This window comes from Pelodiscus sinensis, chromosome 14 (genome assembly GCF_052426305.1).
Source record: "Pelodiscus sinensis isolate ZL-2025 chromosome 14, ASM5242630v1, whole genome shotgun sequence".
Taxonomy (NCBI): Eukaryota; Metazoa; Chordata; order Testudines; family Trionychidae; genus Pelodiscus; species Pelodiscus sinensis.
In genome coordinates, this window is record NC_143065.1 from 27,535,771 (window position 1) to 27,553,048 (window position 17,278).

At 44.1% G+C, this 17,278-nt stretch overlaps 1 protein-coding gene across 6 annotated transcripts in view; it reads left to right on the forward strand.

The window, feature by feature from the left end:
• Positions 1 to 17,049, forward strand: part of ADAMTSL3 (ADAMTS like 3) — a 395,806-nt gene extending 378,757 nt beyond the window's left edge. For 4 of the 6 annotated variants that reach the window (XM_006139251.5, XM_014581638.4, XM_025179582.3 and 1 more), the window contains exons 30-31: positions 14,365 to 14,579; positions 15,112 to 17,048. In XM_006139251.5, the coding sequence (XP_006139313.3) occupies positions 14,365 to 14,579; positions 15,112 to 15,221 (325 nt within the window). In that variant the 3' untranslated portion in view covers positions 15,222 to 17,048. Of the gene's footprint in view, positions 1 to 14,091; positions 14,195 to 14,364; positions 14,580 to 15,111 lie in introns of those variants that run through there. The other 2 variants (XR_012895741.2, XM_075897127.2) reach the window with 2 other exon arrangements.
• The last annotated feature ends 229 nt before the right edge of the window (positions 17,050 to 17,278 follow it).

Sequence of the window (17,278 nt, forward strand, 5' to 3'; positions counted from 1 at the left end):
GGAAAATCTGCATACCATCGAGCAGATGCCTGATGATCAAAGCGACACCTTGTCTGAAGAAGAAGTGCCCTGCTATGTTTTGTCTTTGAAAGGGGGCTCCCATGAATACTGGGTAACCCCACTGTTGGATGGCAAACCGGTACGCATGGAAGTGGACACTGGTGCAGCAGTTTCATTGGTCTCAGACTCGGTGTATAAGGAAAAGTTGAAGCATCTTCCACTTAAGGCAACAAAGATCATTCTGAAGACATATACAGGAGAAGCAGTACCCCTATTGGGCACTACTGATGTTAAGGTGGAACTAAATGGACGGACTGCAGAATTACCACTGTTTGTGGTGAAAGGCCATTACCCAGCCTTAATGGGGAGATCATGGCTTAGGAAGATCCCACTGGACTGGGCAGAAGTGCACCGGATGACTAAAGAAGAAACAGGTCTGACTGATATATTAAAGAGACATGCTGCTGTTTTTGGAGAGGATCTGGGAAGTATGAGGGGAATCACCGTGAAACTGAACATTAAACCTGGTAGCCAACCAAAATATCTGAAGGCCAGAACTGTGCCATATGCTATCAGACCAAAAGTTGAAGCAGACCTGGAGCGCCTAGTCAAAAATAGAGTCCTAATACCAGTTACCCATAGTACATGGGCAACTCCAATAGTTCCAATATTGAAGAAAGATGGTTCTATTCGGATTTGTGGGGATTTTAAGGTCACTGTTAACCCTGTTTTATGTGCAGAGCAATACCCCCTTCCTCGCATCGATGACATCTTTGCGGGCCTGGCTGGGGGACAAAGGTTCAGCAAGATTGATCTGAGTCAAGCATATTTACAGATGCAAGTTGAGGAGGAATCCCAAGAGCTGTTGACTATTGTGATTCATAAAGGACTTTATCGTTACTGTTGCTTACCCTTTGGAATAACTTCTGCTCCAGCCTTGTTCCAGAGAGCTATGGACCAGATCTTGTGTGGCTTTCCAGGAGTTCAGTGCTATCTTGACGACATCCTGGTCACGGGTGGGAATGAGGAGGATCACCTTAAGAACTTAGAGGCTACCCTACAAAGACTGGAAGAGTATGGCCTACGAGTCCGTAAAGATAAGTGTGCATTCTTTCAGCCCTCTGTTGAATATTTGGGACACATCATTGATGCTACTGGTCTTCATAAGTCCCCTTCAAAAGTTAAGGCTATTGTGGAAGCTCCACCCCCTCAAAATGTTAGTCAACTTCGCTCATTTCTAGGACTATTGAACTATTATGGAAGGTTTATTTCACAGCTAGCCACACTATTAAAACCACTTCACGAGCTCCTTGGCCAGAACAAGGTCTGGAAGTGGACTGACGCCTGTGATGTTGCATTTAACAAGGCTAAACATGCATTGCTAAATGCAGAGCTCCTGACGCATTTTGATCCATCCTTACCTTTACAGTTGGCTTGTGATGCCTCCCCATATGGAGTGGGCACGGTCTTGTCACATGTTATGCCCTCAGGAGAGGAGAAACCAATTGCTTTTGCTTCACGCACCTTAAGCACAGCTGAAACTAACTATGCACAAATTGAACGTGACGCATTGGGAATCGTTTTTGGAATTCGGAAATTTCACCAGTACCTGTTTGGACGGAAGTTTACACTTCTCACTGACCATCGACCTCTGATGGCAATTTTTGGTCCACACTCAGGTATTCCACCAATGGCTGCTAGTCGTATGCAACGATGGGCATTGTGGCTTTCAGGACACACATATGAGATCAGATATCGGAAAGCCACTCTACATGGCAATGCAGATGGTCTCTCTAGGCTGCCTTTGCCAGTCAAACATCAAGATAGTGGCCAGAAGGAAATCTTTTACTTTGAGCAGGTAGAGAACAGGCCCATCACTGCTGCACAAGTTAAGAGAGCAACTCGTGTTGACCCAGTACTCTCCCAAGTAATAGAACTAGTGATGCGTGGAACATCTCTACGGAACTCTCAGGTCTCATCTGACCTTGTCCCTTACATGTCCAGGAGAACGGAGTTATCAACCCGTTCGGGGTGCTTGTTGTGGGGAATGCGTGTCATTATTCCAAAAATACTGAGACAACAGATGTTAGAGCAACTGCATTCAGGTCACTGTGGAATGGTGCGCATGAAAGAAATTGCACAAAGCTATTTTTGGTGGCCTGGTTTGGACAGTGACATTGAAAAGAAGGCAAGAGCTTGTATTTCTTGCCAGGGTGTGAGGAATGCACCTCAATTGGCACCTCTGCACCCATGGGACTGGCCTGAAAAACCATGGCAACGTATTCATGTTGATTTTGCTGGCCCATTTGAAGGTAACATGTTTTTGGTGGTGGTAGATGCTCATTCCAAATGGCCAGAAGTCTGTATAATGCCTTCCACTACTGCTGAGAGTACTATCCAAAAATTACGGGGAATCTTCTGTCATTTGGGTATTCCTGAACAACTTGTGAGTGACAACGGTCCACAGTTTGTGTCTCAGGAGTTTGGAAATTTTATGAAAGCAAACGGGATCCATCACATCACTTCAGCACCATATCACCCGGCCACAAATGGATTGGCTGAAAGGTTTGTCCAGACAAGGAAACAAGCTTTGAAATCGGTTAGAGAACATTCACACGTACAAAAGAGTCTGGACACCTTCTTACTATCCTACAGAAACACTCCTCACGCTACAACCAAAGTGTCCCCGGCTTTTCTAATGATGGGACGTCAGCTACGCACGTGCTTTGATTTGCTGAAACCTTCAGAACCACGACAAATTGTGCAACGTCAGCAGGAAGGTCAAGTTATCAGGCGTGCATCCAGAGCAAAAGACCGAACCTTTAGTCCAGGACAGACAGTTTTGGCTCGGAACTATGTTCCTGGAGCTAAATGGGTCCCTGCCACTATTATTGCTCAAACAGGACCTGTTTCCTATACTGTCCGGACTGCGAAAGATCTCATCTGGCGGCGGCATGTAGATCAGTTATTGACAGGTTATTCCTGCCCCCGAGGCACATCTCCAGTTGAGTTGCCCGTCCTTCCCACTGCTGGTGAGCTACCATGTCAAGAATCACCTGCTCCTGACTCTCCTCCTCCATCACCACCAGCAGCGAACAATAACCTCCTCCCTGAGCAGGCTGATCCAACAGCCTCACCTGTTCCCACTTCAAGTTCCCAGCCCAGTGTCAGGCCTGCACCCATAACATCTTCGGGTGCGAGAACTCCGGATGTCCGCTGTAATCCACCTAGAGAAAGGAGGCCTCCTCAACGGCTGGACCTTTAGTTGAAATTAACTCACAGCTGGGAACTTGAGGCGTTCTACCCTCATTTCATAGTTAGTTTTTGTTTTCTTAAAGGGACATTTTTATTAAGGGGGGAGGAATATGTTGTATATTGGGTTGTAGATATAGATCTTGTTGTTATGGTAACTGAGTAGGTCACTGGGGTCAGCCCAGCTAGTCTGGGCTTGTTCTAGTGAGTTCTGTGCTATGCAATAAAATGGACACTTGCACCTACTCCAGCTCTCTGCCTTTCCACTGATTTCTTCCTATACTCTGAAACTCCCCACGACATAACAATATCTGTCATCCAATATCTTAATGCCCTTTTATAAACAAGGAATTAAGCCAATTCCCCAGGGAATTGGCAATTATTAGTATTCCAGTGCTACAGACCTAGTAATTTCAAGGCCTAGAGAAGTTAACTGACTACCTACCCAAGAGCACTCAGCATGTTAGTGGCAATGCCTGGAATAGACCCATGGAGTCTTGATTCCCAGTCCCTTGTTCAAAGCACAACATTTAACCACACAATAGGCAACATTATTCTGAGATAGGGGGCAGAGTCCAGAAATATCTAAGGATGATGGACAGGAAAGAGGAATGGCGAGAAAATATAGATGCAAACTTCTTAATTTAAGGTTAAAGATTGTATACAAGTTTTTCTTTTCAGGTATCACTTTAATTAACTATAACTGTTAATTGTAATGGAAGCTGAAAATCTCAGATATAAAACACGCCCCCTTCATTGTTTCTGAGTTGGTAAGGTAACAACAGCCTGTCAGACACCACGATACGATTCAAGCCCTACCTTCCTCTGGAACAGTAACAATGCCTTTTCACTATTTGAGTCCTAAATGGACTAACATAGGCCACACTGCATGGCTCTACCTTAGAATAACTTACTGACTAAATAGGCCGAGAGAAATGGGGACTTTTTTGCACTGGGCCACACATGTATTGTACATGATAGATTTTTACTTATCCTACTGTATGTTTGTGTCCAGAAAAAAATTAAAATCAACTAAGTCTACCTTCTGGCCTAAGTCCTGTGCTGAAGACTAAATTTTATAAAATTACAAAACTTTTCTGGGCATCAAAATATGCAGCAGATGGATCAATTTTTGTAAGCACTGAAATACGGCAGGTGTTTCTTTGAAAATACACACTATGGGTATGTCTACACCACAAAGTTAATTCGAACTAACGGACGTTAGTTCGAATTAACTTTCATAGGCGCTACACTAGCGCTCCGCTAGTTCGAACTTAATTCGAACTAGCGGAGCGCTTAGTTCGAACTAGGAAAACCTCATTTTACGAGGATTAAGCCTAGTTCGAACTAGCTAGTTCGAATTAAGGGGTGTGTAGCCCCTTAATTCGAACTAGTGGGAGGCTAGCCCTCCCCAGGTTTCCCTGGTGGCCACTCTGGCCAACACCAGGGAAACTCGTCTGCCCCCCTCCCGGCCCCGGGCCCCTTAAAGGGGCACGGGCTGGCTATGGTGCCCGTGCCAGATGCAAGCCTGCCAGCACCCAGCCAGCAGACCCTGCACCTGGCACGGATCGAGCCACCCACCCGATGCCCCCCAGCCCTCCCCCTCTTCCCGGGACCAGGCTGGTGGCTCCCGGGAGCTTGCCCGGAACCGCAAGAGGCGGGCACCCGCCTTGGCTAGTGCGGACATCGTGGACCTCGTCCACGATCTCCGCACTAGGCACAGGAAAGTGGCCGTCTAGGGCAGGAGAGCTGCCAGCCTGGCCACCCAGGAGCAGGTGTGCAAGAGAATCAAGGGGGTCCACTGAGACCCCTGACCCTGAGCCCTGAGTTTACAATGGCCGTCCTGGGTCAGACCAAAGGTCTATCTAGCCCAGTAGCCTGTCTGCCGACAGCGGCCAACCCTAGGGACCCTGGAGGGGATGGATCGAAGACAGTGACCAAGGCATTTGTCTCGTGCCATCCCTCTCCAGCCTTCCACAAACCTTGGCCAGGGACACCACTCCTACCCCCTGGCTAATAGCACTCCATGGACCCAACCTCCATCACTTGATCTCACTTCCCTTTAAACTCTGTTGTAGTTCTAGCCTTCACAGCCTCCTGCAGCAAGGAGTTCCACAGGTTGACTCTTTGCTTTGTGAAGAACAACTTTCTCTTACTAGTTTGAAGCCTGCTACCCATTCCTGTCCTTTGGTGTCCTCTAGTCCTTCTTTATGGGAACTAATGAAGAACTTTTCTGTATGCACCCTCTCTACCCAACTCCTGCTTTTAGAGACCTCTATCCTGTCCCCCCTCCGTCTCCTCTTTTCTAAACTGAACAGTCCCAGTCTCTTTAGCCTCTCTTCATATGGGACCTGTTCCCAACCCCTCATCATTTTAGTTGCCCTCCCCTCTCCCAGCCTCTCTCTTCCCCTCTCCCACCTCCTTTTCCCAGTCTCCCCCAGTTTTGTTCAATAAAGACAGATTCCATTTTGGAAGACACGTTATCTTTATTTTGTACATCAAGAAGAGGGGCTAGGGAAGGGTAAGTGGAAGGAGGGGAGGGAGGAATGGGGCACGAGCCCCCGATGGGGAGGACTGGGCTGGCTCTGCGGGCTTCTGGGGATGGAAGCTCTCCTGCAGCCCCCCAATTGCCCCCTCTCCCCAGATGGCAGCCTGCGGCAAGTGCAGCCGGGCTGATGGCCGAGTGCTGTGATGTGCCCAGTGTGGGTAGTCCGGGCACTCCAAGCCATGACTGCTTTGCAAGCGAGGCACCCCTGAGAACTGTCTGTCCGGGGTGGGGGTCGGGACCCTTTAAGCGCAGCCCTCGGCTAGTCTGAGACAGCATCTCCACGCTCTAAGTCCTCCTCTGATGCTCTGCCGGCACTGCTTCCGGCCATCCTTAAGCCCGGTTCAGGGTCCACTTAATGTGGACGTGCTAGTTCGAATTAGCAAAACGCTAATTCGAACTAGTTTTTTAGTCTGGATGCGTTAGTTCGAATTAGCTTAGTTCGAATTAACTAATTCGAACTATGTTAGTTCGAATTAACGTTGTAGTGTAGACATACCCTATGTTTCCTCTAAGTCAGTGGTTCCCAACCTTTTTGATCATATAAAATGACCTTTTCAATCTATTAAAATTTCACTGACTTCCCCCTCCCTGGAGGAGGAAAAAAGAAAAGAAAAATAAATAAAGAAAAATAAAAGAAAAAAAGTAAGGATTGAGCCCGCCTTATTTTTAAATTTTCCATGGACCCCCTGCAGTACCACCATGAACCACCAGGGGTCCACGGACCACAGGTTGAGAACCACTGCTCTAAGTACATGATGCCAAAACGGTACATGCTTTTACATTTAGGCTAAGTTAGAAAATTGAATAAAGAAGAGGTTGTAACTTTGATGATCTGTTCTCTAGAGTTATGTTCTCTCTAGGCATCCTTTTGTTTTGTTTTTAGCTTCTAAGTAGCTCCTAGCTTCTAAGTAGGAAAAGTACAGGTTTGACACACAACGAGATCTTAATTCCAGTAGATTATGTTGCCATATGTGGGATTTTTTCAAATGTGTTTAAGAGTTTTACTGAATGAGGGCATACATAGAGTGGACATAACCTCAAAAATTAATAAAACAATTTGCCCAGTATTAAAGACTGACTTAAATTGACCAGTGGGATGAAAAGTCTGTCCCACATGATATCAAATGTCTAGGTGGGTATGTGAACCCAATAATCAAAGGTATGGGAAGAATATGTAATCTGCACATACATGTTTTTATCATGTTTTCAGGTTAACGAGACCCAACGGTGAATATTTCTTTCGTAAAAATATTGTAGCCATGTTGTCCAGGGCTATTAGGGTATGTCAGTACTATCCTCCGGATCAATGGGCAACAATTGATCCAGTCAATTTTTCACATCTAATAAAGACCCAATAAATTGATTGTCATATCCTCTGCCATCTACCCAACTACTTCATCAGAATGAGAAGTGTAGTCAGAGTCAAGAGGAGAGCATCTGCCATTGACTCACTGCAGTGAAGACCCCATTATATGTAGATGTTAGTACATCAACTTCAGCTACATTATTCATGTAGCTGAAGTAGCATAATTAAGATCGATGCTCTTGGTATTGTAGACCAGGCCTTAAAAAGACAAAGTGGGTGCTATAATATGCACTATCTTTTATTGGACCAACTTCTTTGGTGAGAGACAAGCTTCATTCAGTAAAAGAAATAACCTCACCCACCTTGTCCTTCTAAATTGTGAGCATTTAAAAAGCATTTTCACTAAATATTAGGGCTGAAATCTTTGCCCCATAAAGTAAATGTCAAAGCTCACATCCCTCTTTTAGATATTCAGTTTAGACACAATTCCTCCCTGGGGACCACGCCCGTGGATGCCACTGCCCATGCCATACAGTGCACAGTGGCAGTACTGGAGCCCATGGGCATGTAATTATAGGAGAAAGCACATCAAAAAGATGGACAAACAACATGTGTCCTCCCCTCCACCTCAGTCTCCATCTCCTCAGAGGCACCAGAAAAATGCACAATATCAGCAAACCCGTGAATCAGGATCAGGATACTTCTCCTGATACCTACCAAATGAAGCAATAATGCCACCACCTCCGGCAATAGCCAATGACTTCATGTCCTTCCAGGACCTTTTTAAAAGGGTGGCAGTGGATTTAAATATTGCCACGAAGGAATTCTCCAACACTCAACATGAGCTTATGAACATACTAGAGGTCTCCCCTACTGCAAATATTGCTCTGCCCATAAATCCTGCTATCATAGACCCTGTGAATATAATTTGGCAGACCCCTGCAACCATACTGCCCACCTGCAAGAGAGCTGATAGAAAATATTACATTCCCCCAAAGGGTTCTGTATTTCTGTTCACCTACCCCCACCTAGCTCTTTGGTAGTCGATATGGCCACTAGGTCAACAGCCACTGCGGTAGTTATGAGGAGAGCCTCTTGGTTTAACTCTGCAGTGTTTCCCAGGGAAATACAGTCCACAGTGGAGGATCACGGGCAAGACGCTCTTCTCAACAGAAACCAACAAGGTCCTCCATTCCATGAAGGACTCCAGGGTGACTCTGCACTCCCTGGGTATTCATACGCCTAAAACCAGAAGGAGAAAATATAGGTACTAACTATACCCAAGACCAGATATCCGTCATGCACTTACTACCAACAGATAGAAGATCACCAGGTTCAACAACAACATGGTCGGAGCAGGCAGCAGCACGGACATGATCAAACCAGTGCTATGAACCACTCACCTTAACAAAACAGGCAAAGTTGAGGCATTGGTCAAGGAACTGAAAACATCTTCCCCTGCTCCAGAGTCACTACCTTCTGACAAAATATTCAGTCGTTGGCTTCTGACCTTTCACACCGCATGGCAGGGCATAACATCTGACAATTGGGTGCTACAATCAATCTGTACAGGATATACTATCCCCTTTATTTTCTTTCCTCTCTCCACCTACCCCGTCCCCGTCTTCATGGACCACGCTCATAATTTTAGACTTTAGAGTCCTTAACATTCATCCTGTTCATAGGCACTTTCTCCGCTTTGTCCTAGATACGCGCCACTACCAATACACTGTCCTGCCATTTGGACTCTCCACAGCACCTAGGATCTTCTCCAAGATGCTCACTGTAATCACCACCTTCCTAAGGAAACTTGATGTCATCATTTTTTCCTGTCTCAATGACTGCCTGATCAATTGCAAATCAGAGGCACAGTCCCATCATGATATCCATTCTGTCATGACTTGCTTCCACTACTTGGGCCTACTAATAAATGAAACAAAGTCAGTGCTTACACCAGTAAAGCCCATACAGTTGAGAGGGGCACAACTCGACTCAAGGGTCAAGAGGCATCTTTGCCTCTTGAAAGATTTGAGAAGATCAGGGACCTGGTTCAAAAGCTACGCATGATGGCGTAGGTCACGGCACATGATTGCCTTCAGCTGTTCAGCCACATGGTGATATGCATCCCAGTTGTCCCCAATGCATGCCTATTCATGAGGTGCCTACGACGTTGGCTCAGTTTGGTCTACAGGCCAAATTACCATCCCCTCACCAGAGCTCTCTCCATTCCAGCCATGATAAAAAATGCATTACTATAGTGGACAAAGACACAGAACCTGTGCATAGGAATCCCATTTCAAGCACCAGAGTCCTCCCTCCATTGTTATCACAACAGACACCTCCCTCATGGGCTGGGGAGCACCCATGGAAAATTCAACAACACAGTGCCTCTAGACACAAAAAGAAAATGTCCTCCATATAAATGTATTTGAATGAAGAGCCATAAAACTAGCTTGCCAACACTTACTTCCAACAATAGCCTACAAGCATGTCAAGATATACACTGGGGCTATGTCTAGACTGCAGGCTTCTTTCGAAGGAGGCTCTTTCGAAAGCATCTTTCGAAAGAGCCTCTTTCGAAAGATCGCGTCTAGACTGCAGGCGGATCTTTCGAAAGAGAAATCCGCTTTTTCAAAAGAGAGCACCCAGTGAGTCTGGATGCTCTCTTTCAAAGACGGCCTCTTTACATTGAAGAACGCCTTCTTTCGAAAGAGGAACTTTCGAAAGAAGGCGTTCTTCCTCGTAAATTGAGGTTTACCGCCATCGAAAGAAAAGCCGCGTTCTTTCGAAATAATTTCGAAAGAACGCAGCTTGAGTCTGGATGCAGGGGAAGTTCTTTCGAAAAAAGGCTACTTTTTTCGAAAGAACCCCTGAGTCTGGACACGGCCTGACAGTGTTGCCAGCATGTTTTACATAAACAGACAGGAGGCATCCATTCCCACACCCTCTGTACAGAAGCTATTGCCCTGTGGAACTGGTGCCTCTCCCATGGCATCACTGTAAGTGCATGTTACCTATCAGGCGCTTTTACCATCACAGCTGATGTGTTGAGCAGATCATTACTTCAACAGCACGAGTGGCAGATAAATGAGGGGTTACTAGTGTTGCCTGGTCCAAGATTACATGTTAATTTCTAATGACCACATTTAGGGTTGACAGGTTTTTTGTCCCAGGATCAAGCCCAGTATTCAATTATTCTGTGGTTGGGAACCCTGATGTGCATGGTTGCAACTCTCACGCTATAGAAACTCTTATATATTTACAAATTTAGTTTATTAATACAGTTAGCACAATCAAGAACACCCCAATTTCATAAGACAGATAGGGAATGTACGTCCATATTTCCATTCCATATACTTACATAATTCCTTCTAGAACAATCTTAGGTGTTAGCCCATCATCTTTCTCATTATCGTCACCTTCCCTCACCCCCAGTGGCCATCATTCTGGCCCTTCCCAGGACTACATCTTCTTCTCCTTATCGCCCCTTGGCTGGGGTCCCACTTTTATATGTTACGCTGATGCTGACATGTTTGATACATATTCTGTAGAGGATATTTCTAATATTGAAGAGTCCTTTTTCTATAGGTCAGTGTATCATTGCTATCAACTTATTATCATATACATCAATTCATTACCATGGTCCTTTGTGGTCATCTATCATATGCCGTGTGCTGATTACTCAGTTCAGCCTGAACTAGTTATTTTGGGACTTTTTATATAATGATGCATCTGCTGAGTATTTTCCTACCACCATCCTATTTGGGTGAAAGGTCCTAGACATAAGTTCCCCTTTGCAGTCCAGGAAAGCTACAAATAAGCTATGACCTGTGTCTGGGAGAGACCCATGTCTCAGCCACAGAAATCTGCTAACCTTAGCTTCTGCTGTCTTGCAAACAGCCTGTTACAGCCTTTGGAAAACTTCTTGCGTTACGGCTCTTAACCATTACCTCTATACTATATTAATGAATTAATCTAAATCAACACAATCATATTATTAGCATGATAGGCAAGCAACTTAATAGGCTACACTAGACATGATCATCATGTGATGGGGACACCCTCTAATAGACCTTTTCACCACAAGCGCCAACAAAAAGTGCCCTCTATCCTGTTCCAGTCACCGCCTCCTTTACGCCTTTCCCCTGTTTCCTCTCCTCCACCGCACAAGACTCAAGATATGGTGAGACAAGGTGAGAGTTATTCTCATAGCCCTAAATCGGCCCAGGTAGCTGTGGTTCCCCTTCCTCAACAAAATGGCACTGTTTCTGCCTATTTCCCTGCCATGCAACCCCAGGATGATATACCAGCCACGTCTACAGACCCAACACCAGTGGTTCCTCAGGCTCCATCTAAAGGCCTGGTCTGTGGCTGGGTCTCAGGCATAGAGTTACAGTGCTCTGACCAAGTACACAATGTGCTCTTACACGGCTGAGCAGCCTCAATGTGTAAAACATGTTCTGATAAATGAACACGTTTAACACACTGGGCTCTCTCTCACAGCATCTCTCCTGAGACTGCCCCATTACCTGTCATCCTTGACTACATCCTGTACTTAAAGCAGTCCAACCTTTCTGTCAGTTCTGTCAAGGTGCACCTAGCTGCTATAACCACATTGCATACAAAAATATACGATAACACAATCTTCACTCATCCTATAACAAACCACTTTATGAAGGGCCTCCAATCTCTATATCCTGACATAACTCCACTGAAGGAGCATGACAGACCCACCAAACCCCTCCCCCCCGCTTTTAGAAATGGATTTTTGGACATGAATATACATATCTCAAAAGTGTTTTGAGCGAATCATTTTGTGTAACCCATCAATCTTCATGTCATAATCCACTGGTTCTCTTTATCTTACTCTGTTGTATGTATCATTTGTGTGTGTAAAATTAGACATGTGGCGTGGGGAATACTTTGTGGGTTTCAAATGTATGAATGAGAGATATGGAGGGTGTTACCCTCAACTGTTAAATTATCTCTTTTTTCTTCAGCCTGAGCAGTGGTTGGTAGGGAGTGGCCTCAGTCCTTTAACAAAAAGAATAGGAGAGCAGAGGCCTGGGGGTCTTTTGGCTGGGCTGCACCTGAAGAAAGGAGCCTGAGACCCCAGGGTGGGGAAGAGAGCCCTGGGTTTAGACTGGCAGCTGGAAAAGAGGCGTTAGGGTGAGTTTAAATTTGCACTGAGGTTTCAGCATAGAATTAGCCAAGCGGTTTTGTTTCTTTTGATTTGTAACCTACTTTGCTCTACCTGTTTTCACTTATTACTACTTAAATCCTACTGCTTCAACTTAATGAAACCATTTTTATTTTCTATCAAACCCAGTGTAAGCGATTGTTACCCGGGGGGAGGGGCAACCAGTGTGCACATTCCCTCTTTCATTGTTAAAGGTGGCTTACCTAGTTCTTTGAGGTTTGATCCCATCTGGGGGAGTGATATCCCAGGAGGCTGGGCCCTAAACTGCACTCTCCTTGGACCTGAAGAGGTTCAGTGTCTGTACTGCTTCTTGGTGGGGGCAGGGACCTCAGCTCGGGGCCTTGGCTGGGGGAGACCAGAGGAGCTGGCCCAGCAGGACCGGGAGGTGAGGAGCCCCAGAGAGCGGGAAGGCAAGTGGCAGTGGCCGTGTCAGCACCCCGGGAGGCACCCCCGAGGGGTTGTCTGTGACCTCACCCTGTCACACTATAACAAACCACTTTATGAAGGGCCTCCAGTCTCTATATCCTGACATAACTCCACTGAAGGAGCCATGGGACCTGCATTTGGTTCTCAACTCTCTCACCAAGCCCCCATTTGAACCCATGGCCACTTGCTCACTTATTCGTCTCTCTATGAAAACTGCATTTTAGTGGCAATTATATCCACCTGGCAGATGGGAGAAATGGCTGCCCTGTTGGCAGATCCTCCATACATCATCTTTTTCAAGAATAAAGTCACAGTATATACCCATCACAAGTTCCTCCCCAAAGTGTGCTCCTCATTCCACATAAACCAGACCATTCACTTACGTGTGTTTTTCCCCAAACCTCATGCCAATACTTTGGATGCAAGGATGCAGTCCCTTGATGTTTGCAGGGCGCTCTCATTCTACATTCACAGAACAAGGCCTTTCAGAGTTTCGCCCACATTCTTTATATCCACACTAGAATGCAAGAAAGTACAAAAGATATCCTCTCAAAGACTATCTCATTGGATCTCTGACTGCATAGCCCTATGCTACCAGCTCAACCAACTCACACCACGTACCTCCATTTGAGCCCATGCAGTCTGTGGCTCACCCAGTGGTGTAGCTCGGGGCACAGTTGCCCCTGGGCGCCACACTATGGGGTGCCAATTTAGCTGCTGGGCCACTTGCTCCCTGCAGACAAGCCGCCAAGGCAGGGCCAGGCGGCGGGAGTGGGCACTTCAAAGGGTCTGCCCGGGAGCCCAGCACCCCGGCTCGGGAGCCACAGCCGCCCCTATTGCACAGTTTGGCACAGTTTTGCCTTTGTCCTTCCCCCTCCGGACGCATAACACTCTCGCTATACCACGGGGCTTACCTCCGCGAGATCCCTCTGAGGACACATGCTCTGCAGCCACATGGGCTTCTGACCAAATGTTTGCAAAGCTCTGTGCACTTTCTTATGGACCACTGTCCTCAATAAGAGTTGCCAAGGCTGTGTTATGTACAGCTTACCTGCCAGATCTGAAGTCCCTGCCTCCTTAGGACATATTGCTTTGCAGTCACCTGCTGCTGTGGAGCACCCACAGGAACATCTCGAAGAAGAAGAAGTTACTCACCTTTGGCAGTAACTGACGTTCTTTAAGATGAGCGTCCCTGTGAGTGTTCCACTACCCTCCCCTCCTCCTCTCTACTTCGGAGACCTTTTCTACAAGCAGAGTTTCTGGGTGGGGAAGGAACTGAAGGGAGACTGGCTCTATATGCGCGGTTGCACCATGTGGCACTCGCACACCCTGCTCACTGCGCGTATGTGGCCCTCCTAGGCACTGCTGTGAAGAATCCAGTCTGTGGCTCTAGACCAGCTGACACTGGCTGTGGAGCACCCACAGAGATGCTCATCTTGAAGGACATCAGTTACTGCCAAAAGTGAGTAACCTCCTCTTCCGGCCCAAGGTAATGGAGCAGCAGTTAAAATAAACTAGAATGTATTTCTTCTCATTGGTTGATGACTGATGCATAACAAATAACTCTAAGCTAAGAAGGAGCAAGCACAGAAATAAAAATTAACTGTCGTGTGTGTTTTTTTTTCTCCATAGATCAGCTGTCAGAAGAAACTGTTTTTCTGAGATGTGCAATGTGTATTGGCAGACAGGTCCATGGAGGCCCTGCAGTGTAGACTGTGGAAGTGGATTCCAGTCACGGCGAGTAAACTGTATACACAGGAAGAATAACAAACCTGTGGCTGATCAGTATTGCGGGTGGAGGAAGAGACCAATGACCTGGCAACATTGCAATGTCACTTCCTGTGGCAGTACGTAAACATTTATTTATATCTGAGCACGGAGATATTTGTAGTAGTTATATTTAGAGAGCAACTCAAACAGTACCCTAATGATTTTACAAGCATCTGATTGCACATCAAAGGTAAAGCCATTTTCTCCAACAAACATTTTATTGTCCCTGCTATACTTTTCTCTAGTTCTGAATCACTTTGATATTTAAGAATTAAAAGCACCAGTTAGAATCTACCATGTTATAAGTTAGTCATATATAGGTTTCCCTACGCAGCCAGGCCAGCACAATTCATATATGAGACTCTGAACACATTGCTGATTTTACCAAATTGTGGAATAGCTTTGTGAAATGGAAAACAGATAAGTGGATAAGATAAGATCACCAGTCATATTATCTGTGATCGCATTTGAACCCCTATTGCTAGATGGAAAATACCTTGCATGGCAAGAGTTACCATCAAACCATTGTTTGTGTAACTATGATGATTGTTTTTACTATTTATCCCTTATTCATTATAAAGCCTTTTAATGTTTAACTATATTTTTCAGAAGGCGAATGCAAGGATACAACTCACTACTGTACATTTGTAAAACATCTAAAGTTATGCTTAATAGATCTCTACAAACAAAGGTGCTGTCAGTCATGTCAAGAAGTATAATTCTTCTATGGAAAATTCATGATGGTGCAGTGAAGAGATGAGAAAACAGGTTCATTAAATCTAGACTGTTCAGAGAATATACTTGTAAATAAGACAGTAGGCATAATAGTTAAATGGATACATGGGGCTGATGAAAACAGCATTGACAGCATTGTGGATTGATGTGTTTGAGGGGAAACTTTGCTGGAAACTCGTATTGTCCACTTCACTGCAAAGAAACTTTTAATCTTTTATACATTTTCATGTCTGGATTAAGAGGAGAATATCATGGTACATCATCTATAGAACTTCATAGGTCATTATAGTTCAATTTTATTGGGGGAAGAAGAACATTATCTAAAAAGGACCAGATAATGCTTACTGTCCTTTACTTATAAGAAAGCCAAAGTCACTAAATTATTTTCAAGAATTTTGGAATGCAGCAACTGACTTCCTTTTTTATTTTCATTGTGTTATCAAATTTAATAAGATATTTAAATGTATAGAAGCAGTGGCTTGTAGCTATAAAGATTTTGGCAGTGACTGCATTTTCATAAGCAGCCTGATCTTCAACTATGAATAAGGGTCAATCTCACAGCTAATAAGATTAGCTGTTAGTACATACACCACAGTACATTTAATTTTTCATTCCTATATGTATATGTATGCATTATAGATGCTGTCATTATTTTCAAAACAGCAATAGATCTGCTTTTGAATAAATGAGGTGTTGTTTTCCTTTGCTCCTATTGATTCTCACTGAAATATGATCAAAGTTGTGGCATGATTTTAAATTAGACTCAGGATTTCCTTATAAGAGCTGGAAATGAAATATTCATGAGTGCTATTCTCTTGCACATAGTCAAATAAGGAACAAAGCCAATAACTGGCCAAATGTGCCTGTCCAACTTTATCTCTTCAATAAATATTTTTATTTTTCCAGACATGAAAAAAGTAAGAGGAAAGAGTTGAAAATATGAAGATAGAAGCATAAGAAATCAATTTCATTTAACTTAATTTTTGTCGTGACCATTATCCATTCAAGGGTGGGGTTTTTTTTTTTTGTGCGTTAGTAAATTCTGACCATGACATCCTTAATTAAATCTTTTTCTGGACTGCAAATTATATGCTTGATAGGTCTAAACATTTGGCTTTACTCTGGAGAAGCCTGCACAAGGCTGAAGATGGCATCTCACTTTTGCACATTCCAACCATAGCACAAATTGGAAGCCTGAATGCATATTTTTAATTGGACCCTGCATTAGTAGACTAGACTGCATTGAATTGTAATTAGTAAACATATTGTAAAAACAATTTTAGTAATCGTATTCCTACACAATGGGTTCTCATCACTGAAAATCAGACTATCACTACTGTATAAAAAGTGTTTGACGTGGTCAGTTGTGTCCTAGATGACTGCAAAAGGAGGATATTCCTGATCATTATCTTTTTAATCAATAATGGGTTTTAATTGATTAAGCAGTTTTTTAAATTAAAACAACTGTAAAATAATTTTGTATATATTTATTGTCTGATTTAAAAGTGCAATATTTTGTTTTGTACAGTGTGTAATAAAGATTTTGGGACATATATTTTTCTTATTACCAAAATTTCTGTCATAGTTTTTTTGTTGTATTTAAAGTTTTCAAATGTTAACACATAACACTCCTTTGTTGCTTTTATTTTATCTTCGGTTAAATGTGCATGCTATTTTGAGATGGTGCTATAAATGGTTGCTATTGCAATTGGCAAGACATTCCTTTACTTTATTTTTACTGCCACTCCAGTAACCAAAGATGACTAACATTTATCTTTCACTGATATTTCTGAAATAAACTCTACTTGAGTTATTCAACTGCATTATTATACGGAGATTATTTATTAAGGTCATTTCCATAGAACCCATGTTATGGTCACTAGTATTATGTTACCATTCTGTTTCTTCGCTAGTTTTAATTTTTCCAAAAAATGGCAATATTTCTCATTTTTCTGGTTTCCGGAACAGATCTTCAGCCCCACTGTAATATGCCTGGCATTGATCTAGAGGTGTAATGCAGACTTAAAACTGGCTTACGTAA